The 26,071-nt window shown below is 39.9% G+C and overlaps 2 protein-coding genes across 2 annotated transcripts in view; one reads left to right on the top strand and one right to left on the bottom strand.

The window, feature by feature from the left end:
* The first annotated feature begins 873 nt into the window (after positions 1 to 873).
* LOC148108780 (tripartite motif-containing protein 77-like) lies at positions 874 to 8,741 on the top strand. The gene is made up of 6 exons (XM_087868221.1): positions 874 to 1,284; positions 1,966 to 2,061; positions 4,749 to 4,979; positions 5,686 to 5,708; positions 6,427 to 6,524; positions 8,022 to 8,741. Exons 1-6 carry the CDS (start codon positions 874 to 876, stop codon positions 8,513 to 8,515), a joined length of 1,353 nt encoding a protein of 450 aa, XP_087724347.1. The 3' UTR covers positions 8,516 to 8,741.
* A 15,118-nt stretch (positions 8,742 to 23,859) lies between these two features.
* LOC123803816 (tripartite motif-containing protein 64C-like) overlaps positions 23,860 to 26,071 on the bottom strand; it is an 89,411-nt gene continuing 87,199 nt past the window's right edge. The window contains 1 exon segment of the mRNA XM_087868220.1: positions 23,860 to 24,668. The gene's annotated coding sequence lies outside the window, so the exon portion shown is untranslated.

The following is a 26,071-nucleotide window of genomic DNA, read 5'->3' as shown; positions in this document are numbered from 1 at the left end:
ATGAGATCCATGGCCACAGTTTGGTTACTTGGTTAATGTGTCAGCCAAATAATTGCCTTGTAAAGGTACTTTTTTCTCTTTCACATTTAGGAACCAGTATGTGGGGTACAACTTTGTTGGTATATGAATACTCTCTTCCCAAAAGTTTTTATCTTAGTTATTTTAGCATCTATTGATGATTATTGCTTGATTCAGTTAGTGTGACGGTGTCTTTTAAAGTGGTTATTTTCTACCTTCCCTTTTAGGTCTCTCCAGGAAAGGTAAGTCATGTTTAATGGCATTCTTGCGAATCTAGAAGGTTTTTCCCATCCCCTTGTTAGCCTCAGAGTATTGGCTACTATCCTGAGGCTTTGAGATCATAAAATAGCTATGCAAATGGGCACTGTATCCAAGTAATGTCCAGAAATAACAAGAACAACAACAACAACAAACACAAAACAGATTTCTCTTCCATCTTTCTTCTACAGCAAGAAATATTTTTATAGACTCTCCTAGGAGTCTTTGTTTCTTATTCCACTGGTCAGAATTGGAGAACATACCTTATGCTAGCCAATCAGAGAGAGGAAAAGAAAGGAAAGCTGTGATAATTTTGGATCAAATACGGCCCCCTGCTTATGGCTAGGGGTGAGCCAGAACCTCTGATGTAGAAAAGACAACATGGTTGACAAATCCTGAATTTCTAATGGGAACTGAGAAGCAGGGCTACAGGGCATGGCTGGAATACAACCATGCCAGGCTATCAGTCTGGAGGACTCTCCTTCTGCCTCACCATCTTATTCCCAGCACCACCTATGCTACTATTGTGCATGTGTGTATTAATGAGAGATGGCTTAACTCAATTCACTTTCCTTTTCCTTTTATTTCCTCAGAAACATGGATTCTACTTTTGTGCAGAATGTCCCCAGTGAGCTTATCTGCTACATCTGCAAGGACTATTTCACAGACCCTCTCACCCTTAGCTGTGGGCACAACTTTTGCACTCCTTGTCTCTGCCTCTTGTGGGACGATGCTCAGCATCCTACTCGCTGCCCTGTGTGCAGGGCAGTATCTCCACAAATAGACTTCGAAAGCATTATTTTTGCTGTGAAACAAGTTCATGCTTCCAAAGAATCAGTTGCCTGTCAGTTACCAAACTCTGCCAAGCGAGTCTGTAGGATACACCTAGTAGTAAAGGACCTCTTCTGTCCAAGTGACAAGAGCCCGCTGTGTTTGCACTGCTCCAATTCCCAAAGGCATGCCACTCACAGACACTCACCAATATTGCAGGCTGCTGAGCAGTGCAGGGTAAGTACTGCCACTGTGAAATGTGGAAGACTCTGTGTCTTATCAGGCAATGAGCAAAAGTTGATTTTTATTTTTCTTCTCTTATGCTTCAAGCAAATAGAATTTCAGAATACCATGTGCCAAGGCACTGTTCTGAAAACTAGGGATACAACACTGAAGAAACTAGACAAACATCTTTGCTCCCCTAAAGTTTAAATTCTTTTGGGCTGAGGGAGAGGAATGATGATGAGTTGAGGAGGGTGTCAGTATTTCAGTGTAACTAACAGGGTGGGTAATCTCTAGAGGCAGGGACAGTCATTGGCTACTTCTACCATGATGACAATGAGCATCTTCTAGTCATAGCAGATTTAGAAACAATGTATTCTAATCATGCCATAGAAAAAGTGAAGGCCATCATTTCAAAATTATATATGAATCAAGATTCACTTCTGAAAATTGTCCATGTTACATGTAATGTAAGTACTAGATTCCTCAGATAATCGATTGCATTTTCCAAATTTAGGAACTCCATTTTGGGTCAATCTCCCAGAGTTGACTATTAGTGTTCCCAGGAAAAACCATTGACGTATCTGCTTTCTTTACTTTTTATTTTTCTCATGTCTATCCCCTTATCACTTTTCAAGGTATCTGAAATATGCTGTATTTGGTTTTCTAGTGCTCAAATTTGTAGTTCTTTTACAGGAGAAACTTCTGATGCAAATGAAGTCTATTTGGAAAAGCAGACAGAGAAATCAGAAAAATCTAAACAAAGAGTACAACTTATTTAGAGTATGGCAGGTAAGCGGTAGGCCCTGTTTCCCTTGGAGCCATCTTGGGGCAGATACCATGGTAACTGACAGTGGAAGAATTTAAATTAAATCATAATGTACCCTGAGCAGGTAACAGAAAAAGAGCTACATATGTTTCTCTACAGGAAAACATCACCTTCAGTGCAGGATTTCACACTGAGCCCATCATGTAACTAAAAGACTTTTCCTGATTTTTCTGGATAAAGCAATATCTACCACTAATACATCATCAGGGATAAGAAACTGCACTATCCCATGACAGAATGCAGTGATCACGGGGATGGAGGTAAATACAGAGTTCTGTAGGAACTTAGCAAACTTTGAATGTTAAGAAAAGCTTCTCAAACAAGTAAAACTGAATGTGATGCTTGTATGTTAGTAGAATTTGTAATTTCCTGGGTATTGATGGCAGAGAGATCTGAGGGACAAGAAAAGTAAAGATGAGACAAACCAGACAACCCATGAAATTGTTCAAGACCTGCTCGCCGCTCCTACTGATTAGGGCATGGGGTACGAGGCAGATGGTGATTAGAGGTGTGGCTAGAAATGTCATTATGCCCAGGTCAAGAATACAAATGCCTAGCTATGGATTTTGGATTGTGTCATTTGTTGATTCATGAAGAGGAACTGAAAACCTGAATCTGAAGATGAAAACTACACCTTTCTTTTCAAAGAACTGGAGCAATACTGAAGGAGACATATAAAAAGATAATATTAGAGAATAAAAAGTCATTAAACAGTTATCTGTGCATGGTGCTATGAAAATGCCAAAGGGGAAGAAGAACATTATGTTGATCATTTAGGATGGATTTCTTTTATTTTTTTAAAGATTTATTTATTTTAGAGAGAGAGAGAGCACGGGGGCAGGGTTGGGGAGTGGTAGGGAAGGGCAGAGGGAGAGAGAGAATCTCAAGCAGACTTCATGCTGAGCACACAGCCTGAGACAGGGCTTGATCTCATAACTCTGAGATCATGACCTGAGCCAAAATCAAGAGTCCCACACTCAACTGACGGAGCCACCCAAGAACCCCTAGGGTGGATTTCTAATGAATCATTCATTCATATGAGGACCTGTGATGTGCTGCTCACTGTTCTAGGCCAACAAAAAGATGCAGGAATGGGTAAAAAGAGAAACAAATCACTGACCCCAGGAGTTTATAATCAGTAAAAGAACTTGATCCAGATATTTAAGAAGTAAAATTTATGATATATCACATTTATGAAGTGCTTGGGTAAAATGAAAGCAGAAAATGGATATAAAGAGTGCAGGCTTGGGGAACGTATGCTGGTGATGGAAGACTCATGGCCAAGGTTATATCTGGGCAGAGATCTGAAGGAGCTGGTCAGGGGTGGGGGAGATGGGGGATGAGCACCTCTCTGAGAACACAGCTTTCTGGAGCAGGAGACAGAAAGGATTAGTAACAGAAATGAGTAGGAAATAATGTCAAATGTGGAAAGAGGGTGCAGTAGTATAAGGATGAATCATATCATTTGGATTTAGTAAAAATCGGCCCTTGGCATGTTGGAATGTGTAGTTCAGGAAAGAGTGGGGAACAGAAGCAAGGAGTCATTGCTTGGATGAATAACTGAAAATTTCACCCATGGGTACAGTGGGTTTGATCACATTTGGTCAATAAGTCTGGCTTTTATGGCAATAAAAGTGCTAGCATAGAAGATAGATAAAAATAATTTTAACAAGGATGTTTAGTGTTGGTACTTCCAAAATAATTTGGTAACTCTGCATATGTTTAAAGGCTGTGTGAAAAGAAGGCGAGAGAGTGAGAAAAAGTGGCCGAATGAGTGAACTGGAGACAGACCCACAGAACAAGGGGGACAGAGACACGGAGATGTAGGAGACAGAGGAGAGGCAAGAACAAGTATGTAGGGTTGTAATCTAGACGATAATGTCTCTAAGGAGACAAGACAGGGTGGACCAGTCAAGAGGAGGTAGGTGTGGTCCTGAGGCAGGCAGAGCCAGGCTCTGGTGAAACAAGAGTGTTTTGGAAATGAAAGTAATTTAGAAAGATCGTGTGTGATGTCCTCTGTTTGCCTGAGGAAGTCAAGTGTTGCTTTTTGCTGAGAGCAGATAGTCAGTTTATGAGTATGAGCACTGAAAAAAAGGGATTATGATTTTGATATTATGAATTATATGGAACAATAAAAAATTGATCTTAAATTTCTATTTTACATGAAAATGTGGAAGTTTGAGGGTAAGTAGCTGGAAGCACTTCTATGATCTGAGTATTTGCTCCAGACCATAATTTGTATGTTCAAATTCTAGCCCCCAAGGTGATGTTAATAGGAGTGGGGGCTTTGAGTGGTGATTAGGTCATGAAGCCAGAGTCCTCAGGAATGGGGCAAGTGTCCTTCTAAAAGAGATCCTGGAAATGTCCCTTGCTCCATCTGCCATTTGAGGATACAATGAAAAGATGGCTATGTAGGAAGTGGGCTCTCACCAGACACCACACCTGCCAGCACCAATCGTAGACTTCCCAGCATATAGAATGGTGAGAAATTACTTTCTATGTTTATTTCCTACCCGGTCTATGGCGTTTTTGTTAAAGCAGTCCAAACAGACTAAGATAAGAACACTGTACATAGCACACAGACCAAAGATAATGAAAGAAGAATAAAACCATCCAGATATATGACCTAATTAAACCAATGTCATTTCAGGGTTTTGTAAATCTACGGATGATGATGATCAGGGCTGAATATCCCAAGGTATACCAGTATCTCCACGAAGAAAAGCAAAAACATTTAGAGAGCCTGGCAGTTGAAGGCAAGATAATTTTTAATCAGCTCTGGAGAAATGTAGCTAGAATGTGTCATATGGGGAAACTCCTGAGAAAGATGTATGAGGAGCTAAAGGAAATGTGCTGCAAAACAGATGTGGACCTGTTCCAGGTAAGGACGGAGGAAAGATATCAGGATGTTGAATACCAGCCTGCTCAGAAATCATTTAGGTCCACTGAAGTCTGTATCTTCTTGGACCTCCATTATTTTCCTGTTTCCAGGAAAATTCTGCCTCCTTTAACTTCGTGATGGCAGGCTTTGCTCCTCCACTTTAACCTCGAAGCTCAGGGTCACATTCACCTTATACAGAAGGAAAACTATGTAGAAAATTTCATGGAACAGATCCAGGGAAAAAAAAGTCCTTCTCAATTCTTCTACTAAGATTTCAGTTTCTAACCAACTGCAACAGAGCAGCTTATGAATAGATCATTCAATTCTGTATCTGGACTTGTCAATACACAGAAATGTGGGATGTATCCATTCTTTCTATTTTGAAATTGTAGATTTGGAGCCCATGCATCCTCATAAGAACTTTGGGGAAACCTCTGTGAATCTCACCGTAGATTAGAACAAACACAGCCAACTGTTTCTTCTAAGAACATCTTCTGTTTTAAATTTTATCATGATCATGACTTTATCAACTGTATGCAAATGTAAGACTGAGTTTCATCTTTATAAGGATAAGTAAAAGAGCAAATTGTTTTACCCAAGAAAGAAAAGTGTAGATACAGAATTTTCCAGTCCAGTCTCATAGTCTCAAACTAGAGTAAACGTATCTTGAGCTCAAAGCTAAGCCTTCCACTCTTTGTCTTCACAGGATTTGGGAGACATCGTGAAAAGGTAAGTTTGCCCCTCTATTCAAGTTGGTTTATGGTGACAGTGGTCAGGCTATTTCTGCTGAGATGGACACACACCTTTTTGTGACAAGTTTCTTTCTGTCTGCATTTAGAAATAAATGCAGTCTTATCTAAACACTTCTAGGTTTTATATAGACCACCCTTTCATAAAAGTGGGGGTTGGGAAGGATGTGGTTTTGGCTGCAAGGCTTAAAGCAGAAGTTGCCAAAAGACAATTATTTTTCCTGTCTCTAATTTTCAAAATCCTAATTATTTGAGGATTATTCCAGGTCTTCTATAGGAAGGCAAATAAGATCAGAGGGGCAGAAGGTGGAAGGATGGTGGGAAGAGGGGACAGGGAAAGTCCCCAGGAAAAAGCATCCTAGAGAGCTTAGGCTCCATATGTACCAGGCAGCAAGTTCCAAAATTTTGGCACCTATTGGATTTCGAGAACTAAAAGAGAGCGGCCATGTGGCTCCCCTAGGGAAGGCAAAGGTAGAAAAGAGATACAATTGTGAGTGAAGTGACATATCTTACTGAGATTGAAGTGGTAAGAGCAGGGTAGCTAATTATAAAATACAAGAACAACTGCAGTATTCCTCGATTTGTGGAGTTGAATTCATACCATTTGCACCTAACTGAGAGGATTCTGATGGAGCAACTTCAAGGGATTGCTTATGATACCTCTGGACATGTTAGTAAGTGGCTCTTCTTCTTTGCAGGAGTCAGTTAATGCAGCTGCACATTCCCCAGCCTGTGAACCCTCAGCTGAGCTCATGGACCATCACAGGGATGTCTGAAAGGCTTAACAACTTCCGAGGTGAGAAGGGGCACCCTGGTGAGACCTCACTATTTCCTCCAGGAGGAGATACACCTGGAGGACTTCTCCTCATTGCTCTATCAGTCTTTTCAGAGAACAGGGAAGTGGGTAAATATGAATACCCTTATAACTAACCGTATTTTATTGTTAGTTAACAAGTAAAAGCTATCTGAAGTCAGTCAAAAGCAATTGAATATGACAATTTTCTTATGATAATTTGCAGTGAGTTTAAAACAATGAAAGCACATGGCATTAAAACTACACATTAATTCAGTGTCTTTCAACCTGTAGTTGTTAACTATGGTTATATGTGGTTGTTCAGATTCTTAGATGCACCCTTAGTTGTTATTTAAATATTTATTTAAAAATTTAAAGAATGTATTAGAAACATCACAAGATTTAAAAAAGGGATAAAAGTATATTTATAAACAATAGGTACAACCAGAAAACAAATGGAACATATGATTTGTGTGTGGAGGGACAGATGTAGGTGGTGAGCCTGGCAGACAGGAGAAGCAGACCTGGGATGGGATAGGTTGGATTTGGATTCCATGGTGTATGAGTTAGAAATTCAGAGAGAGCGGCACCTGGGTGGCTCAGTTGTTAAGCATCTGCCTTCAGCTCAGGTCATGATCCCAGGGTCCTGGGATCGAGCCCCGCTTCAGGCTCCCTGCTCAGCGGGAAGCCGGCTTCTCCTTCTCCCATTCCCCCTGCTTCTGTTCCCTCTCTCGCTGTCTCTCTCTGTCAAAGAAATAAATAAAATCATTTAAAAAAAAGGAGAAGAAATTCAGAGAGAAGAAAACACTTCTTAAGAAAAAAAAGAAGGCAAATATGGATTTTCAGTTTATTTTATCTTTGCTTGTTCACATGTTTGAGCAAGGTGATCACTATTTAGGACTAACAAGAATAACAATATCATATTTTAAAGTGATATGTAATATATTTATTACTGTTATTATATTTATCTTATTTTGTGCTAGTTGATTAATGAGAAGACTTAAGCAAGTGAAGGGCCATATTGGTATTTACTTGACATGTATGAGCAGGCTCCTAAGTTTTCAATGAGCTAGTGAAAATAAAGCCAGAGGCTGACATCCTACATGTTTCTGTATTCTCAAAATTGCCTTTCATCTAGTTCTATGAATAGACATTTACTTGCTCTGTAAATAGGCAAGAAGCCCTTGCTGATGTCTCTGGATTTCCAGTGACACACTCTGTATAGTCACTTGTGATAAAGGAGTGTTCTGGAGCAGTTAGTATGGACTCTGTCATGAAAGCTAACTGTTACGTGTTCCAGAATTTTATGAGGAATTACTAAATGGTAAGTACCTTGAAACTGGCCATGGTGGGTTGGGAGTGTTCTCAAGAAACAAAACAAACTAGTTTTGTTTGGTTTTAGAGATGTGCTTGTTTGGCATTTGCCAGAAGGCTACTGCACTTGTCCAACAGAACTTTTAAATTCTGTTCTTTGACTTCGTTATTTTCTTTTTGCTGAAGTGTATCTTACATTGGACCATAACATAAGCAATTATCGTGTGGCTCTGTTTGAAGACCTGAGACATTTGCAATGCGGTCCCGACCATCAAGACATGCCTCACAGTCCAGCAAGTCCACAGTACATGCCTTTGTGGGGAGCTCAGACCTTCACCTCTGGCAAACATTACTGGGAGGTAGATGTGGGAAACTCTCATAACTGGATTATAGGACTTTGCAAGGAAACCTGGATAAATCGCAATGATATGCTGCTCAACTCTGAGGGTATCTTTCTACTTCTGTGCATCCAAGTGGATGACATCTGCCACCTCTTCTCTGCCTCCCCACCATTGCGCCACTATATCCAAAGACCCCAGGGCTGGATAGGGGTGTTTCTAGATTATGAATGTGGTATAGTAAGCTTTGTTAATGTTGCCCAAAGCTCCCTCATTTGTAATTTCCTCTCATGCTCCTTTTCTTGCCCTCTCAGACCCTTCATTTGCCATGGACCCAAATGATCAGGAACAGCTCACAAACCTGACCAAGGTCTTGGGAATTTTAATAGTTGGGGAGGGTCCTATCCTGGTGACTTCTTGAATGGGAAAAATCATTTATACCTCATGGACTTGAACTTCACCTTGCCTTCAGGAGATATATTTATATTGTTTTTTTTTAAAGTGGTGACAATGTGAAGGATGCACATTTGTCTTTTCTATCTTATTTAAATAAAAGTAATCTATATTGTGTGGGATATGTGCTCTTTTCATTTGCTATCTGAGCTTCCTAGAGGTGAAAGAATGCATGGGTGTGGAAGCTAGCTAAATGGATGAATGCAAAGCACAGAGAATTCTCCTTCCAGACAGTTCTCATCAAAAACCCAGTGTCACTATGGAATAATCTTCTTCCTCCATTTATCTGGCTAAGTCCCTCCTCCAACAGCTCTCCCTCTACTGGACTAGATTAGGTCGCATTGTAACAAGACCTCAAGAACAGCTTATTCTCTTCCCTTTGTAAAACTCACAACAGAATTCAGCTCTTTTCTAGTTTGCAAATCACAAGATGGATGGCCAATGTCAGCCTTCATCGTAGCACACTCCTAGAATGAGTCAGCGGCCTGGGGACACGAGAGATACAGCAAAATATTTGGATAAATAAATAAAGGAATGCATAAAAAATATTAAAAGCAAAGACTCCAGAACCAAAAAGTTATGATGATGCAGACACAGTAGGATAGGAAGTGCTGGGAAATATTATTGAGTAGAGAAATGAATTATGTTAATGTTCAGATTCACAGGTCAGAAATTCCTTTTAACTGAAAAGAAAAATATACATAGTGCATAATTTGACTCATTGGTGTTGCTGTAAGTATTCTCAGTAATGAGCACAGTAGTCCTGTCAAATTTTACCAGAGTGATAGTGGTTACAGATAATAAGATCTTGGTGCTTGGATACTGAAATATTTTTAAGGAAATTACATAAATAGTAAAAAAAAAAAATACACACGTGACACGTGTCTTTCTCTGCTTGACTTATTTCACTTAGCATAATCTCCTCCAGTCCCATTCATGTTGCTGCAAATGATGGGTAATTGTTCTTTCTGATGGCTGAGTAATATTCCATTGTGTATATGGACCACATCTTCTTTATCCATTCGTCTGTTGAAAGGCATCTCGGCTCCTTCCACAGTTTAGCTATTGTGGACAATGCTGCTATGAACATTGGGGTGCATATGGCCCTTCTCTTCACTACATCTGGAATAGCAGGGAGATCGGTAGGAGAAGGAAGGGAGGAATGAAGGGGGGAGTAAACAGAAGGGGGAATGAACCACAAGAGACTATGGACTCTGGGAAACAAACTGAGGGTTTCAGAGGGGATGGGGTGGGGGATTGGGATAAGCTGGTGATGGGTATTAAGGAGGGCACATATTGCGTGGAGCACTGGATGTTATATGCAAAAAATGAATCATGGAACACTACATCAAAAACTAATGATGTACTGTATGGTGACTAACATAACATAACGAAAATTTTTTTAAAATACACACACACACACACACACACACACACACACACACACATTTTGGAGGATGTGTAAACCTCAGTTCTCAACCACACAAAATATCGAATAGCCAACATTCAAATTTCACTTCAAAAAATGCTCCAGACTTAGATCTCAGAAGTTCACAAAGTAATCAGACATTAAAGTCATTCTCTCTAGGGATATGAGGTACAAAATGACAACTAGTGCTAGCACTGCAATATGATATACAGAAAGATAGTTAAGAGAGTAAATCCCAAGAGTTCTCATCACAAGGAAAATGTTTTTTTTCTTTTCCTTTGTGTAAAGAAAAATCAATCTGTCTCTCACCCTCTCTTTCTCCTTCCATCCCTTCCTCTTCTGCTCTCTTTCTCTTCTAAAAGAATCTTGAGTAGTGAATATTCTCACAATTAAATTCACTTCTGTGAAAATGTAGTAGCAAAGAAACTACACCTAGATTTTCAGAGTGTTGCCTAGGGATTCTTATTTATTTATGATATGTTAGTCACCATACAATACATCATTAGTTTTTGATGTAGTGCTCCATGATTCATTGTTTGCATATAACACCCAGTGTTCCATGCAATACATGCTCTCCTTAAAATAATGCTAAGTGAAATAAGTCAAGCAGAGAAAGACAACTATCATATGATTTCACTCATTTATGGAACATAAGAAGTAAGAAGATAGGTAGGAGAAGAAAGGGATAAAGAAAGGGGGGTAATCAGAAGGGGGAATGAAGCATGAGAGACTATGGACTCTGGGAAACAAACTGAGGGCTTCAGAGGGGAGGGGGGTGGGGGAATGGGATAGGCTGGTGATGGGTAGTAAGGAGGGCATGTATTGCATGGTGCACTGGGTGTTACACGCAACTAATGAATCATGGAACTTTACATCAAAAATCAGGGCTGTACTGTATGGTGACTAACATAATATAATAAAAAATATTATTATTAAAAAATATATATATATGTATAAATATCAAAAAATACTTGCCCCCTTTAACACCCATCACTGGGCTAACCCATCCCCTGCCCCCCTTCCCTTTAAAACCCTCAGTTTGCCTAGGGAGTCTTTGGGGGTTCTTTTGTTTTTTGTTTTGTTTTGTTTTTGAAGTGACTGGTCCTGGAAAGGACAAGGATACTATTTATTTATTTATTTATTTATTTATTTATTTATTTATTTATTATAATAATATTTTATTATATTATGTTAGCCACCATACAGTACAGCATTAGTTTTTGATATAGTGTTCCATGATTCATTGTTTGCATATAACACCCAGTGTTCTATGCAATAGGTGCCCTCCTTAATACCCATCACTGGGCTAGCCTATCCCCCACCGCCCTCCCCTCTAAAACCCTCAGTTTTCCTAGGGATTCTTTGAAGCAATCTGATGATCTCCTCATCTCTTGGAAGGTTCCAAGAACTGCTGCATACTTAACAGTTTTGTGTTGACTCCTGGCACTGGCCAAAATGGAATAAATCCTCTACAGTCTATCCCCACAGATGACAGCTAGAAACTCTGAACGGACCACCGAAAGTAAAGACTCTCTATATGAGGACTCTGAGAAGTTGAAAATAGATTGTGAAATGAGGAGACAGATTAACACTTGCGTATTTACCCATATTGGGACCGATTTTTGTGGGATTCTTGTTCTTCTTCTCTTTCCTGGCATTGACTGGATGGAAGGAAGAACATTTCTCTGAACTGCACAGCAGGTATATACGGCAAAAGCCCCAACACAAACACCCACTTTCTAGCCAAAGGACCAGGAAAAGAGGCCTCTGTAAACATAAAGTGTGGGAGAAAATCCTTTTCGTTTTCCTTTTCTTCAACCAGAGGTGCCCTGAGGTCAGCCCCAGTCACAAAGCTGCAAAAGGGTGCCAACAGGGAAAGGGCAGACATGGCAGCAGGGGACATGGGCACCTTTGCCCCAAGAAAGAGTCCTTTCTTTTTGGCCAGCGGAACTAGGGAAAGGGGCCCCTGTTGTCCCCATGTGGGGGTGAAATCTCCTTTACTGTTCAATGTTGTTACTTTGACATGAAAACATGCATGGGGGTGGGTCAGGAGAGGGGATGACGAGCTGTGCCAGTGTGGGTGCTGCCATGGGAAGGAAAAGACAGGTGGGGACAGTGCAGCAATGGGAAGTCTACCCAGGCCACCATGGGGGCAATAATCATCGATGGGACTGCCATGATGATCAGGATTCAAGGCTGGATTAGTGCCCAATTACATCACCTCATTCATCCAGTTCAGTGTTCTGGGCAGTAGCGTTCAGCCTTGGCAGTAGGGTTAACTCTGGGTGAGTCTCTGGCTTTCAAGGCTTTCTTTTAAACTGTATAGGAAGGAGCCAGAAACTTCTAATGGGGGCTGGATTTCCCCACAACCGGGGCAGTGCCCTCCTGTGTACTCTACCCGGTATTCCCTGTAGTGTGAGGATTGTCCACTCAGCATGGTGGGAACTATCGCTAGCCCTGTGTGCCCTGCAGGTATTACTCCATCTTCTCCTTGGGGAGGTTCTTTCCCTGACCTGCAAGCATTCACTGATCTGCACCCACCTGTAGACTCCAGCTGTGGGCCCTCTGTAGCTCTCTAGAGTATTGCCTCTGTGCAGCTCTCCCTTCAGCAGTACCCAGTCCTGGGAACTCCAGCCACCTTGACTTTCCCAACCTTCCAACCCTGTCTCCTCAGCTCAGGGAGACCAGTGGGCTGTCTGGGAAACTCCTCTTTGTGCTATGTCTGGAAATCTCCAGGGGGTGAAATGGGACCATCTTTGGAGTCCCCTACTTTGTTCTCTCTCTCTCTCTCTCTCTCTCTCTCAGTTTCCTCTGCTACTTATCATCAAATGTCTGAAAACCGTTGTTTTATACCACATTTATGGGCTTTTCTTATTTGAGATGGAAGAACAAATCCCATCCCTGCTACTCCATCTTTGCTTAAAACCCAAGTCAGAGGGGGAATTTATTAAACTAAAGATTCACTTTCTTCAATAGATATAGAACTATTAATTTTGTTTACTTTTATTTCCAGTGAGCTTCAGTAGTGTCCATCTTTCAATGAATTTACCATTTCATCTCGGCCGTCAGACTTGTTAACATTGGCCTTTGATGGATATTTACTTCACAGAATAATCTATGTAAGCCGGGTTTGGGTGGTGTTGGGTTGGAGGCTTCCACCTGAGTTTCTAGAGACAAGACTCTCGGCCTTTGTTGCACAACAAGGAGTGGGCCCCGCTAACGGGTGGTATGGGATGAGTGCCCCTCCATCACATCCCCATGGCAAGAAGTTAGGGGCTGAGGACCTCTGGCAGTGGATGCACGTCTCCTCTTTGTGTGTCCACTATTTTAGAAGTGGCCAACCAGGACTGCCAGGCATTGTCTAATGCCTTTGGATAAGAGCCTTCCTGATTCTTCAGAGCCCTACCCATCCTTGGTGATGCCTAAGTCCTCCCCTCTGCAGGAAGAACCTTGAATGCCCTTCCCCAATATCACCAGCCTCTCTCCACCATGCCCCAAATACCAGAAGCCAGATGCCCCTAGGCATTGTCACTTTGAAAATAAATACAGCCAAAGCCTTCAAAACTCTCAGTGTCAGCCACCTTACCTCTCTGCTATGACTGCTAAGCATTCCTTTCTTCACTGCGATGGGCAGAGGGACCCATTTCCATGGCCCCCAATCCAGCACAGTGCTGGGCTACTCTGGATGTCTAGGGTTTCAGGGAGGTGAAATTTCTGGTCCCAAGGGAGTCAGGCTGTACTAAGAGAAACTGAGACTAGAATGGGAGGAAGTGTTTTTAAAAAGGGAATCAAGTAAATACCTAGTAGTGCAATTGCTGGATCGTAGAGTAGTTCTGTTGTTAACATTTTGAGGAATCTCTGTACTGTTCTCCAGAGTAGCTGTACCAGTTTGCATTCCCACCAACAGTGTAAGTGTGTTCCCCTTTCTCTGCATCCTCGCCACCACCTGTTGTTTCTTGTGTTGTTAATTTTAACCATCCAGACAGGTGCGAGATGGTATTTCATCATGGTTTTGATTTGTATTTCCCTGAGAATGAGTGATGTTGAGCATCTTTTCACGTGTCCATTAGCCATCTAGATATCTTTTTGGAAAAGTGTCTATTCACATCTTCTTCCCATTTCTTAACTGGGTTATTTGGTTTTTGGATGTTGAGTTTGGTAGGTTCTTTGTTGATTTTTGATACTAACCCTTTATCAGATACGTCATTTGCAAATATCTTCTCCCATTCCATAGGTTTCCTTTTAGTTTTGTTGGTGGTTTCCTTCACTGTTCAGAAGCTTTTTATCTTGATGAAGTCCTAACAGTTCATTTTTGCTTCTGTTTCCCTTGCCTCTGGAGATGTGTCTAGTAAGAAGTTGCTCTGGCCAAGGTCAAAGAGGTTGCTACCTGTGTTCTCCTCTAGGATTTTTATGGTTTGCTGTCTCACATTAGGGTCTTTCATCCATTTTGAATTTATTATGTTTTGTGTGTATAGTGTAAGAAAGTGGTCCAGTTTCATTCTTCTGCATGTTGCTGTCCAGTTTTCCCAACACCATTTGTTGAAAAAACTGTCTTTTTTCCCATTGGATATTCTTTCCTGCTTTGTCAAAGATTAGTTGACCATAAAGTTGTGGGTCCATTTCTGGGTTCTCTATTCTGTTCCATTGATCTATGTGTCTGTTTTTGTGCCAGTACCATACTGTCTTGAGGACTACAGCTTTGTAATACAGCTTGAAATCCAGAATCATGATTCCTCCAGTTTTGTTTTTCTTTTTCAGAATTGCTTTGGCTATTGGGGGCCTTTTGTGGTTCTGTACAAATTTTAGGATTGTTTGTTCTAGCTCTGTGAAAAATACTGGTGGTATTTTGATGGGGATTGCATTAAATGTGTAGATTGCTTTGGGTAGTATAAACATTTTTTAAAGATTTTCATTATTTGAGAGAGAGATTGTGTGTGTGAGCTAGAGAGAAAAGGAGCAGGGGGAGAGAGGAAGAAGCAGACTCCCTGCTGAGCAGGGAGCCCAACATGGAGCTCCATCCTGGGACTCTGGGATCATGACCTGAGCCGAAGGCAGATGCTCAACCGACTGAGCCACCCAGGGACCCCGGGTAGTATAAACATTTTGACAATGTTTACTCTTCCAATCCATGAACATGGAATGCTTTTCCATTTCTTCATGTCCTCTTCAATTTCTTTCATAAATGTCTATAGTTTTCAGAGTATAGATCTTTTACTTCTTTAGATTCATTCCTAGGTATCATCGTTTTTGGTGCAATTGCAAATGGGATCAATTCCTTGATTTCTTTTTCTGCTGCTTCATTATTGGTGTACAGAAATGCAACCAATTTCTGCACATTGATTTTATATCTGTGACTTCGCTGAATTCATGTTTGAGTTCTAGCAGTTTCTTTGGTGGAGTCTTTTGGGTTTCCTACATAGAGTATCATGTTGTCTGCAAATAGTGAAAGTTTGACTTTTTCCTTGCCACGTTGGGCGCATTTATTTCTTTTTGTTATCTGATTGTTGAGGCTAAGACCTCCAGTACCATGTTAAATGTAATGGTGAGAGTGGACATCCTTGTCTTATTCCTGACCATAATGGAGAGGCTCTCTGTTTTTCCCCATTGAGTATGTTAGCTGTGGGTTTCATATATGACCTTTATGATGTCATATCCCTACTTTGTTGAGGGTTTCTATCATGAAAGGATGCTGTATTTTGTCAGATGCTTTTTCTGCATCTATTGACAGGATCATATGGTTCTTATACTTTCTTTTATTAATATGGAATATCACATTGATTTGTGAATATTGAATCACCCCTGTATCCAAGGAATAAACCCCACTTGATCATATTGAGTAATTATTTTAATGTACTGTTGAATTCAATTTGCTAGTATTTTATGAGAATTTTTGCATCCATGTTCATCATGAATATTAGCCTGTAATTCTCCTTTTTAATTTATTTAAGATTTTATTTATTTATTTATTTATTTATTTATTTATTTATTTATTTGAGACAGAGAGAGAGAGGGTGAGAGAAAGAGAGCATGAGCTGGGGGAGGAGCAGAGGGAGAGGGAGAAGCCAACTCCTCGCTGATGAAGGAAGCCCGACTTGGAGCTCAATCGCAGGACCTTGGGATCATGACCTGCAGATGCTTAACTGACTGAGCCACCCAGGTGCCCCTGTAATTCTCCTTTCTAATGGGGTCATTGTCTGGTTTTGGAATCAAGGTAATGCTGGCCTCATAGGAGTTTGGACGTTTTCTTTCCATTTCTATTTTTTGGAACAATTTGAGAAGAATATGTATTAACTCTTCTTTAAATGTCTGGTAGTATTCCCCTGGGAAGCCATCTGGCTCTGGACTTTTGTTTGTTGGGAGATTTTTTATTACTGATTCGATTTCTTTGCTGGTTATGGATCTGTTCAAATTTTCTATGTCTTCCTGATTCAGTTTTTGTAGTTGGTATATTTCTAGGAATTTGTCCATTTCTTCCAGATCACCCAGTTTGTTGGCATATAATTTTCCCTAATATTCTCTTATGATTATTTGTATTTCTGTGGTATTGATTGTGAACTCTCCTCTTTCATTCTCTATTTATTTGGGTCCTTTCTCTTTTCTTTTTGATAAGTCTGGATAAGGGCTTATCAATCTTATTGATTCTTTCAAAGGGCCAGCTCTTAGTTTCATTGATCTGTTCTGTTGTTTTGATGGCTTTCTATATCATTTACTTCTGCTCTAATCTTTATTATTTCCCTTCTCCTGCTGGCTTTAGGCTTTATTTGCTGTTCCTTTCTTAGTTCCTTTAAGTGTGAAGTTAGATTGCATATTTGAGACTTTTCTTGCTTCTTGAGGTAGCCCTGTATTGCAATATACTTCCCTCTTAGGACTGCCTTTGCTACATCCCAAAGGTTTTGGACTGCCATGTTTTCATTTTCATTTACTTCCATGTACTTTTTTAAATTCTTCTTTAACTTCCTGGTTAACCCATTCATTCTTTGATAGGATGTTCTTTAACCTCCATGAGTTTGTGGTCTTTATCAATTTTTTTCTTGTGGTCGACTTTCTTGTGGTTTTTTTTTTTTTTTCTTGTGGTTTCATAGCATTTGGACTAAAATTATGCATGGTGTGATCTTGAGCTTTTCATACTTGTTGAAGGCTGATTTGTGAGCCAGTATGTCATCTATCCTGGAAAATATTCCATGTACACTTGAAAAGAATGTGTATTCTGCTGCTTTAGGGTGAAATGTTCTGAACATATCTGTTTAGTACATCTGGTCCACTGTGTCATTCAAAGCCATTGTTTCCTTGTTGATTTTCTGCTTAGATGATCTGCTGTAAGTGGGGTGTTAATGTTCCCTACTATTATTGTATTATTGTCAATGAGTTTGTTTATATTTGTTATTAATTAATAACATATTCATATATTTGTGTGCTCCCAAGTTGGGGGCATACATACTTACAATTGTTAGATCTTGATGGATAGACCCCTTAATTATGCCACAGTGCCCCTTCATTTCTTGTTACAGTCTTTGTTTTAAAATCTGGTTTGTCTGATATAAGTATCCTACTCTGGATTTCTTTTGATATCTACTAGCATGATAGATGGTTCTCCATCCCCTCACTTTCAATCTACAGGTATCTTCAGGTCTAAAATGAGTCTCTTATGGCAACATATAGATGGGTCTTGTTTTTTATTCATTCCGATACCCTACATCTTTTGATTGGAGTATTTAGTCCATTTATATTCAGAGTGATTATTGAAAGATATGAATTTAGTGCCACTGTGTTATCAGTGAAGTTGGTGTTTCTGGTGATGTTCTCTGTTCCTTTCTAGTCTTTGCTGCTTTTGGTCTTTTTTTTTGGACTCAGAGAGTCCCCTTTAATATTTCTTGCAGGGCTGGTTTAATGGTCATGAGCACCTTTATTATTTTGTTTTTCTGTGAGTCTCTTTCTCTCTTTTTCTATTCTGAATGACAGCCTTGCTGGATAAAGTATCCTTTGCTGCATATTTTTCCCATTCAGCACATTGAATATATCCTGCCATTCTCTTCTGGCCTGCCAGATTTCTGTGGGCATATCTGTGGCAAATCTGATCTGTCTTTTCATGTAGGATAAGGACCTTTTTTTTCCCCCTTGCCACTTTCAGGATTCTTTCCTTGTCTGTGTATCTTGTGAATTTGACTATGATATGTCTTGGCAATGGCTGGCTTTTGTTGAATTTAATAGGAGTTCTCTGTGCTTTTTGGATTCCAATGTCTCTGTCCTTCCCCAGATTGGGGAAGTTTTCTCCCATAATTTGTTCAAATAAACCTTCTACCCCCTTTTCTCTCTCTTCGTCTTCTGGGACTCCTATGATATGAATGTTATTATGTTTTAAGAAGTTGCTGAGTTCCCTAAGTCTACCTCTGTGATCCAATACCTTTCTTTCCCTCTTCTTTTCAGCTTCATTGTTTTCCATAATTTTATTTTCTATGTCACTGATTTACTCCTTTGCTTCATCTATCCTCATTGTTATGGCATCCAATTGGGTTTGCATCTCAGTTATAGCATTTTTAATTTCAGCCTGACTAGATTTTAGTTTCTTTATTTCTGCAGTAAGGGATTCTCTAGTGTCTTCTATGCTTTTCAAAGCCCAGATAGGATTCTTATAATTGTTGTTTTAAAATCTAATTCAGATATCTTACTTATATCTCTATTGAATAAGTCCTTGACCATTATTTCTACTTCTTCTTTTTTTGTGGGGCAAATTCCCATCTTGTTATATTGTCCAGAAAAAAAAAAAAAAAAACCTAGATCCTAGGTGTGTTTTGGTCTGCTTGTTAAAAGAAGCTAGATCCAAAAAATAAAAGTTAATACATATATAAAAATAGTATTTTATATTGTATTATACAATATATATATAAAAAAATAAAAATTAAAAGATAAAAAGTAAGCTTGGTCCTATTTCCCCTAGAGCTGAAGCTTTGGAGCACTCTATGATCAGTACACTTGGCACATGTTGAGCGGTTTGTACTGGTCTCCTGGGGGAAAGGCCTTTTGTGCTGATTCTCAGGCCAACTTGCCCCAGTGCAAATGCACCTCCAGGATGCAGGGGGGACAGAGGTTGGTGTAGCAGCTCTGGTCTCCGCCTGGTGGCGGTGTTCAGCTCACTGAGGTTGGTCAGTCCCGGTGGGCCGGCTGTAAAAATGGCTTGGTCCACTCTGCTCTCTTGTCTCTGGAGCCAGGAGATGGTGCCTGCCACTCTACAGAAAGCCCTCACAGTTGAGCAATCACCCCTCCTGTGTCCCCAGCTCTGTCAGATCCCCGCCTTCACACTGTCTGTGTCTATGCTGTCTGCTTGCCAGGCAGTACAGCACTCCTGTGTTTTTGTTTTTGTTTTTTATTGTTATTATATTATGTTAGTCACCATACAGTACATCCCTAGTTTTTGATGTAACGTTCCATGATTCATTACTTGCGTATAACACGCAGTGCACCATGCAATACGTGCCCTCCTTACTACCCATCACCAGCCTATCCCATTCCCCCACCCCCCTCCCCTCTGAAGCCCTCAGTTTGTTTCCCAGAGTCCATAGTCTCTCATGGTTCATTCCCCCTTCTGTTTACTCCCTCCTTTCTTCTTCCCCTTCTTCTCCTACTGATCTTCCTACTTCTTATGTTCCATAAATGAGCACTTCTGTGTTTTATCTCAGGTATGGCTGTGTTTCAAAACTCTAAACTTCAGAGACCCTGGTGGCACAACCCCATGATGATCCTCTGGGGGAGCGTCTGCAGCACCGTGGCCAGTGATGGCTTGTCTCAGAAAACAGTCACGAGATGGCACAATGGTTCAGAGTTTATAGTAAATCATAGCACAAAGCCAGCGCTAATGTTTACTACCCTGTCTTTGTTCCTATGCTGGTCTGTGAGGCTGCTCAATGGTACCCGCTGGGTCTTTTGCCCACTGAGAGGCTGTATGACCTCTACCAAATACACTCCAAGCAGGGGAACTGCTTCTCTCCCCATGCAACCCAGAGGATCCTCATACCACACTGCCTGCTCCCGGGACTCTGCCCTCCTTCCTTGCTGGAGCACCACTCAGCTTGCCACGCATGACCCTGGCAATGGCACTGACCTCGGAAACTTCAAACTCTGTGCCTCACTATTTATTTTAAAAAATTGTGATATTTAAACCCTCTCCTTTTCCCCAGTAAATGGTTTTGGGGAAAAGTATTACCTAGGCAATCCCCTGCACATGTTTTCACTCTTTTCGCCCTCTCTCTCTCTCCCCCTCCTCTCTCCGAGGTCAGGCCTCTCTCCCCCTGCAATGCCGGTGGCTCTTTTCTCCCCCAAATCAACTCTCCCCGGTTCCTATCTTCCACAGGGTGGTCATGGTTTCTGCTTGTAGAAATGCAGCTTTGCTCTCTCAGTCCTGTGATCAATTTATTGGGTGTTTAGAATGATTTGATAATTACCTAGCTGTATTCAAGGGAGGAGGCAAGCTTAGGGTCACCCTATTCCTCTACCATCTTAACTCCTATCCCAAACACTTCTATCTTAATGACAGAAGGTGCTAGTTGACAGACGCTTTCTACCACTGTAGTTTCACAAAGTATATGGCACTTCCCAAGTGCTTCCACACATTTATTTGCAAACACTTCTATCTTAATGAAAGAAGAAACTGGTTGAAAGATGCTTTCAACACAGTGTAATTTTACAGAGTTAAGTATATGGCAAATTAAATTCATTTCTTAACTCTTTCCTTATTATCCTTATCTGGAGAATATAAATTATTTGTCTTTCTATTCTGCTTATAATTATTGTGAGGACTGAAAGACTAATTAATTTAAACTCCCACCATTCACTGCCTACACATGGCATGCTTTCTACAAATGCTAGTTGTTTTTTATGACATATTCTCACTAGTATTTTCATGAATTATTGTTAAATATTAAGAATTAATGTCAATTCTTTTTAAGGGTATGTCATAAAGTAATTCATGCTCAAAAACACGTTGTATGATACTGATCTTCTACAATGGAAGGAAATGAAACACAAATTACTTAAACTTCACTTCAACTTTGCTGTTTTTATTTATATTTCTGCAGTGAAAGTTTGCTACTCTCCCTTATTGTTGTATTTGTTCATCTCAATTTTTATTCTAATATACAATTAAACTAAATGAAATATAAGGATGATTAAGTGTATGATGTCATTAAAACATTAGTACCACAGAATTATATGTTCATATTGCTTCTGTTAAGCAATCCATCATGCAACTCGTCTGCCATTAAACTCCTAGGTGTTGGCTCAGACATTCTCAGACTTTTGTAGGTATCCTCTCACTAAAGGAGACATTACCAGACTTCTACAAATCCCTGAGCCACATTTGAAACTCTGTTTGTATTTATTGTATGCCAGACCTTCCAGTAAGTGAAATAAACACAAGAATATTTAGCATTATGCATATGATTCTTGATAAAAAAAGAAATGTAGTATAAGTATACTTGCTGTTATAATATTTTAATGTACCATCTCTTTGAAACTTTTAAGATTGATTAACTTTAGAACCATTTTAAATGTAATTTGTCTCTTGAGTATTCATTATTTTCTATAGCAAAAACTTTCACTGTCCAGTCTGGTACATGAAAATTTAAGCTATCTCTGACCACAGGTACCTTCATTAAAATTACTGAAAATTCCCAGATGTAGAATTATTATCTATATTGATGTCATTCTGTTTAGATAAGTATCTCTTTTGTGTCTCTGTTATAATTTCCTGAGCCTATAAATTTTGAAAGGAGTCTAATGCACATCTTTTTAAAATAATACTCCATTTAATTTTGGTTGCATTTGGTATGCTTTTTAACAGTGGTAGAGCATGTCCTTATTTGTTATCTTGTAACATCTATGAACTTACGCAAACACTTATTGAATGTCGATTATATCTTAACCTCTATGCCACCTACTTGAAATATATCTGTACATAAGGCTGGCATATCCTTCTTCTCCTATAATAGGTAAACTAGAGGAGAAGGACAATATTAGCTTGTGGACTTTACAAAGACTATAAGGTCTTCTGAGTCCACATAATCAGGAGACCTCAATTAGCCCAGAGGCTTTAAAAACTGTTCCACAAAGAAGAGATTTTAAAACCGAGCCGTGGTAAAGAAACATGCCTAAGCAGATGCAGAGCAGAGAGAAGAGAATTCCAAGTCCGTCAGTGAGAAGAAACCTGTGCTCCTGCTTAAGTCCGGTTAGCTGAGAAACCCACTCAGATATTCTTTGCCTCCAGTTACCTTAAAAAGCAAGTGAAAACACAAGACATAGAATAAGATCATTGTTTTCTAAGAGAGGTTGTTTTTATTTAAAGAAAATGGAAACAAATGTAGACACAACTACCAACCTTTTAAAAGTAATCACTGTGTTTGATAAAGGAGGAAGGGAAAGAAAATCAAGCAGGCATTTCCCCGAGATACCTTGGATAAGGCCTTCCTGACACTTGGGGTCAGATTCTAACATATCCCTCATTATGAGGGTGTAGAGCAGAGAAAAGGTTGGAGAGGGCAAGAGAAGGAACAGGAGAGGAAACTGCAAATGAGGGCGCTATTGGCCACATGCACAAAGGTCACTACACCACACTCATAATCCAGGAACACCTCCACATGGCCCAGAGGCCTTTCCACATACTGAGGCAACAGCGGGGAGGAGGTAAAGAGACTGCATTGATTGTCTTCTTTGATACAAAAAAGGAGAAAAATTCCTTCCAAGTCAAGCACCATATCATTCCTCATTGCCCAAGAATCATCACAAAATCCAAGGACTCAGTTCCAACAGTTCCCCACATCCACCTCCCAGTAAAGTTGACCACAAGCAAATGTCTGGGCTCGCCAGGTGAGAAAATATTTAGATCTTGTTGTATTAGAGAAAACATCAGGATGATCAGGACTGAAGAGGAAATGTCTCAGATCTTCACACAGGGGGATATGACAGGTGGTTATTTCATTTTCAAAAGGGGGGGCACTGCAGGAGGAAGGAAACAATCATGTTAACATACAGTGTTGAGTCCTGATAGACACTATATAATAGTGTCTGGGTTTCTAGCTTATCCCTGGAAATGAGGGCCAGGGCAATGAGATAGCTCTAGAAATCCACTGTAGGCCAAGGTCTACTGGACTGTCTTCCTAATGGGCAAATCTTTAACCATACAAAAATAGAAGAAATTTATGAATTTTCTTAATATATATGAAGAAGAGGGATATCGCTAAACTCTGTTTTTTTTTCCTCTGAAACATTTGAAATTGGAGGTCATTAGCAATTCACAGTAAGAGAAGTAGCCAGCTCATCTTCTCAGAAAATAATAATACCTCCTAATAATAATAACTCCTAAAGAGTGATCATTTTGCCTCATATTTAAGTATTTTTTACCAAAATATGCCAAGGTAAAATAAACTGAAAGAAAAATTCACATTTTTTTAGAAGTAGAAAGTTTGGTGGCTCAGTTGGTTAAGTGACCTACTCTTGATTTCAGCTCAGGTCACATGCTACGTGTGGGAGCCCCAAACCCTAGATTATCCTCCCCCATGCCTCTTCTCTCCCTCCTCCCACTTTATGCTTCGTGGAAATACCTATTTCTGCCACAGAACCCTCTCATGGTTTCAGGCCATATCCTTAATGTGTTCTTACATTTCTAAGAATTAAAATCAGGAATGGCATTTGTCTTCATGCAAGTCATGCACAGAATCCTGGCAACTGAACAGGCCTCCACAGACCCCTGTCCAACCCCACCTGACACAAAAACAACAAACCCTTTTCTATCTTTGGAGACGTAGAAAAATAGATGTTATGAAATACGTTTTATTATCATAACAAATTATGCTCCTATTTCAACATCAACAGTCTGAAACTATTAAACAATTCTCAAACCTTTAGTATAGAGGCAAACTTATCTTTTTAATGTGTCTTAAAATGCTATAAAGAGTAACACAGAGAAAGTTTTAGTATACACCACAAGATTCACAGTAGAAACTTCATTACTTATCCCTAAGGGTGGGTAAACCCCAATTCCAGCAGATTGTATCATGTATATGAAAACAGAAAGGGAAAATTAATTGTATAGATTCCCAAATTTTTCATTTCTACTGGGTCTCCATACAAATCCATACATCTTCAACAAGTTTCCTGGTCGTGGTTGGTCAGTAATTGAATATATATTAGAATTTGAGAAGGAGGTATTCTCTGGAAGTTTTTTAGCTTGCTTTTTCACAGACTTTTACAGATTTTAGCCTGGTCATCAGCATCACTGTGACAGGTGACACCCTTACCACAGTATCAGAAAGCATCATTGCACAGTCCTGAGGGAGGGCAAAGAGAATATGGACACGATCCAGGCAGCACCGTGACTCTCCATTTCTCAGTCTTTACCCAGAGCAGCTCCATGCCTGGTTTACGGCACATTTTCTTGAGGTCCTCATACATTCGTCTAAGGAGTTTTCCCGTGAAGGCCATGCTGTCCTCACTTTCTCTGAGTTGTTGAAAAATCTCTTTGCTCTCCTTTTCTATTCGCTCTAAATAACGTCTCTCTCTTCCTCGTAAAGCAAGTGATACACCTTCTGATAGCCCGGATCATCTCCCTCCACAGGTCACATAACCCTGAAGGGAGAGGATTAGTTAGATCCATACAGCCAGGCTGGTTTTATCCATGTCTTATCATCTATTTGTCTTCCAACATTTAGCAACTTGGTATATTCCTTGAAAACAAATTTAGGGACGTGTTTCTACCCCCACCCTTTTTTCTACTCATCTGGTAATTTTATTACACTAGAAGCCAAAACCTTGGCTCTAACTCCTTCCCCCAAATATTTACATTTGCATAAATAAAAGGTACTTGTGTTTCAATAATTGTCTTGCATGATATGCTAAGAACCTTCATTACTAAATCCATTTAGTCTCTTTTATGCCCAGATACTTTAGCTACAGACTGACTCTGCTTTGAGAAAATAATAACAAATAATAATTCCTAAAATGTTTCCTTCCACATCCACAAACTGCATGCAGACAAGAACCTTGTGTGTATGAGTACAGCTTAACTCTTCCTGCCCAAGGTTATATTCCCCCTTTCTTAGCTGACATTCAGAGACATTAGCTGTCCTCAGAGACATTGATCAGCAGACAGCCACCTTCTAGTATTAATTCCCCCTTCTGATCTCTTTTCACTTTATCTTACCCTACTTTCCCCCCAACTGGTAAACATCGTTTATTCACTCACATGGTTTTGAAATTAAAACAAAACATACTCGATTGACCCAATGTCTTGATTTTTGTGCTGTCTTTTTTACCTCCAACAAAATATATTTCTGGATCACAGGTAAACATTCACTAGACTCATTTATGGAACTCTCAGTCTTTCATGAAATCAGTGAATTCTCCTTTTCATTCTCCTTTTAACCAAGAACCTTCTTTGCTGAATCCACATGGTTTTTTACATGCATGTCACTAAGTTCTTTATGTCATCCTCCCTTCCTTCTATAAAACCTGCATACCCTGGGCTTCAAACAAATCACTGTCTCTTGGTTTCTCTCTAACAATTTACTTTTTCCAGCTCCTCTTTCCCAGCTGGACTTACCAATATAGGCATTCCTCAAGTTATCTTTCTATGTGAAAACTTTATTCTTTTCTTTCTAAAAACTCCTGTGTGAGATCCCTCGGCTCCAATGCCTAGAATACCCTAACAATTGGAAATGACCCTCTTGAGGCACATCTTTCACATGGGCTCCAACCTCATACATCCAACTGCCTACTGCATATTTTATTAGGATATTTCACAGGAACTGGAAGGGTCACATTTCTCAAACTAACATTATCTTAGACCAAACCATCCATGTCACCTCCATTTCTAACCTAGGTGATGTTCCAATGTGAATCAAAACCTGTCTCACCCCTTTAACATTCTACACTCAAACAAATCATATTTTCTGACATTTCTCTACCCTAAGGACTATCCCTTGAATCCTTCCACTTCCCATGATGTGTGGTCAGTTATTCCTGATCAGTTA

Source organism: Ursus americanus, chromosome 16, assembly GCF_024610735.1.
Source record: "Ursus americanus isolate L20-20 chromosome 16, mUrsAme1.1.p, whole genome shotgun sequence".
Lineage (NCBI taxonomy): Eukaryota > Metazoa > Chordata > Mammalia > Carnivora > Ursidae > Ursus > Ursus americanus.
Note: the sequence above shows the minus strand (reverse complement) of the source record. Positions and strands in the feature narration are given on the sequence as shown.

Coding starts and splice junctions, on each gene's coding strand:
- LOC148108780 (XM_087868221.1), top strand. CDS start 874: ATGGATTCTACTTTTGTGCAGAATGTCCCCAGTGAGCTTATCTGCTAC. Junction 2,062..4,748: donor ACTTATTTAGAGTATGGCAG/GTAAGCGGTAGG, acceptor ATGTCATTTCAG/GGTTTTGTAAATCTACGGAT. Junction 4,980..5,685: donor CAGATGTGGACCTGTTCCAG/GTAAGGACGGAG, acceptor TTGTCTTCACAG/GATTTGGGAGACATCGTGAA.